We start from the raw sequence: 2,225 nt of genomic DNA, 5'->3' as shown, positions 1-2,225 counted from the left end.
TATGTCAGTATTGGAGAGCTAGCGGTTTCAAAGAAAGACCTTTCTGATATTAATCAACACCGTAGACGCTATGGAGCGCTACTTTGGGATTATGCTAGAAAAAAGTAAGAGCTTGGTGCAATTAGTGAAAGTGAGGTGAGTGACAGATTAGCAAGAAGAAAAGGTGCACCAGCTATGAACGAGAGAACACAAGTCCGGAAAAAGAAAAATTAGTTTCCCTTTTTAGTAAAAAAAATTATAGTTAAAGTGTTTAGTTGTAGCTGGTTTGTTGTAAAGTTGTAGACAAATTGTTAACTAAGAACAAGTCAGGTGCAATTTATTTGTAGCAGATTTGTGCTACAATTGTTTTACCTTTTGTTTTGTTATTTTGTCCAGAATTCTACTACTTAGAATAAAAAATATTTGTGGCTTTTTTTTGGTTGAAGTGTTAGTATTTGATCTCGATATTGTTACTATATAATTTCTTTACAGTTTAACTATGATTATGTCTACAACTACTATACAAAAATACATAATCCATTGAATATTAAGAAGTATTGCTAGGAAAGGCTGAAAAGTAATAAATAAACTCAGTATTTGAACAAAACAACTACAAATCAATTGCATTAAGAGTTGAAATCTTTTTATCAAATATTTCATTATACGAGACAGTCTTTATTCAAATTAGCAACACAATTACACCTCAACTATAATTCTTCAGAACAGAACAAATACAGCTTCATATGTCTTAAACGACAGATTATCATCAACAGTACTCAGGAAAAAAATTCTTGTGATTGTATCAATTTTTATTTCCTTTTGGGAGCATTCCTACAAGATCTTTTGTTATGCCCTTCTAGTCCGCAGTTGCCACATGAAACCTTGTACTTCTTTGCATTTACTTTATTATATGGTTTGTATCTTTATTTTTGAGGTCTCCCTGGATGTCCTTTCCCAGTAGGAGGCATTACAACTTCTTCAGCTATATGTTGTGGAATATTCCATTTGCTTTCGTCAGGCAGCGGGTCTACTGGTATTTCATAAGTCTGCAAAAGGCTCTCCCTTGTGTAATAAGGAGAACAATAGTTTGTATAAGACTCGTTCCTGTGCCTTAAAACCGCCAAAGCATGTGCACAAGAAAGTTCATCAAGCTGGAATTGTCCACAACTATATCTCATATTTTGAAGGCAAACAATGAAATGCTTCACACCATCTATCACAGTATGGATGTGATCTGTGGAAGCCCTCACCAACAATTTCATTACAAACACACAATAATTTGTCAGCAACAGATACAAAAACAAAATAACTACAATTATACAATAACTTTTCTACAATTAACAATATATATTTAGTTTGATGGAATCAATGATTTGATGTTACTGTTATAGCTTAATCTCATCTTCTGCGATAATGTCATGTTGTCCTCCAACTCTTTGTTGTATTTTTTCCCAAGGTATGTGAACGTACCCTTTGCATTCAATAACTTTTCATTAGTCCAATGTTCAAGAAGAGTCCTCATGTACTCTAATAGTTCTACTACGAGGCAGCTCTCTTGCATCTTTTGTTACCGCATTCAATGAATCTGCAATGTTTGATGTCATCATCCACGTTCTGTTCACCATAGCATGTACCCGAGACCATCCGTGATAGCCAATATCGTATAGGTATGCTTTAATACGCGTGTCAATCTCTTCAATATTTGACATTCTTTCATTAAATTTATCAAGCATGTATGATCGTGTCGTGGCAAAGTACAATTCGCTTAACTTTAGATGACCCTTCTTGAACTTTGACCTTACATTTGTCCAAATATGCCACATACAAGCATAATATGGCATGTCGGTATAAACAGTAGATGTTGCCTTCAAGATACTCTTATTTCGGTCCGAAACAACACACATATTTGATTTTTCACTATATGCATGTTTGAATTGCTCAAAAAACTACCTCCATGATGCGTCATTTTCTGAATCAACAACAGCGTATGCCAGTGGTAATATGATACCTATCACACAAGTGGCAAAAAGAAATTCAATTTCTGTAATAAAACTTGAGAGTATAAAAAATACAGACTAAAAACAACTTTATAACAATATTTCTACAATTAATCTACAATACCTGCTGCATCCATTGTGCTAGCTGTTAACATGATTCCCATATATGCCGACTTCAAGAAGGTGCCATCAACTACTACAACTGGCCTACAATACTCCCAACCCTTGATGGACGTACTAAGTGCAACA

The 2,225-nt window shown here is 34.4% G+C and overlaps 1 protein-coding gene across 1 annotated transcript; it reads right to left on the bottom strand.

Moving 5' to 3' along the window:
* Window positions 1–902: 902 nt before the first annotated feature.
* Window positions 903–1,241, bottom strand: LOC142173418 (uncharacterized). The gene has a single exon (XM_075239005.1). The coding sequence runs from the start codon at window positions 1,239–1,241 to the stop codon at window positions 903–905; it is 339 nt and encodes a 112-aa protein (XP_075095106.1).
* Window positions 1,242–2,225: the final 984 nt, after the last annotated feature.

The sequence above is a fragment of the Nicotiana tabacum genome, chromosome 19 (assembly GCF_000715075.1).
Source record: "Nicotiana tabacum cultivar K326 chromosome 19, ASM71507v2, whole genome shotgun sequence".
In the NCBI taxonomy this organism is placed as follows: domain Eukaryota; kingdom Viridiplantae; phylum Streptophyta; class Magnoliopsida; order Solanales; family Solanaceae; genus Nicotiana; species Nicotiana tabacum.
The sequence above is the reverse complement of the archived record's forward strand: the minus strand, read 5'-3'. Positions and strand labels throughout refer to the sequence as shown.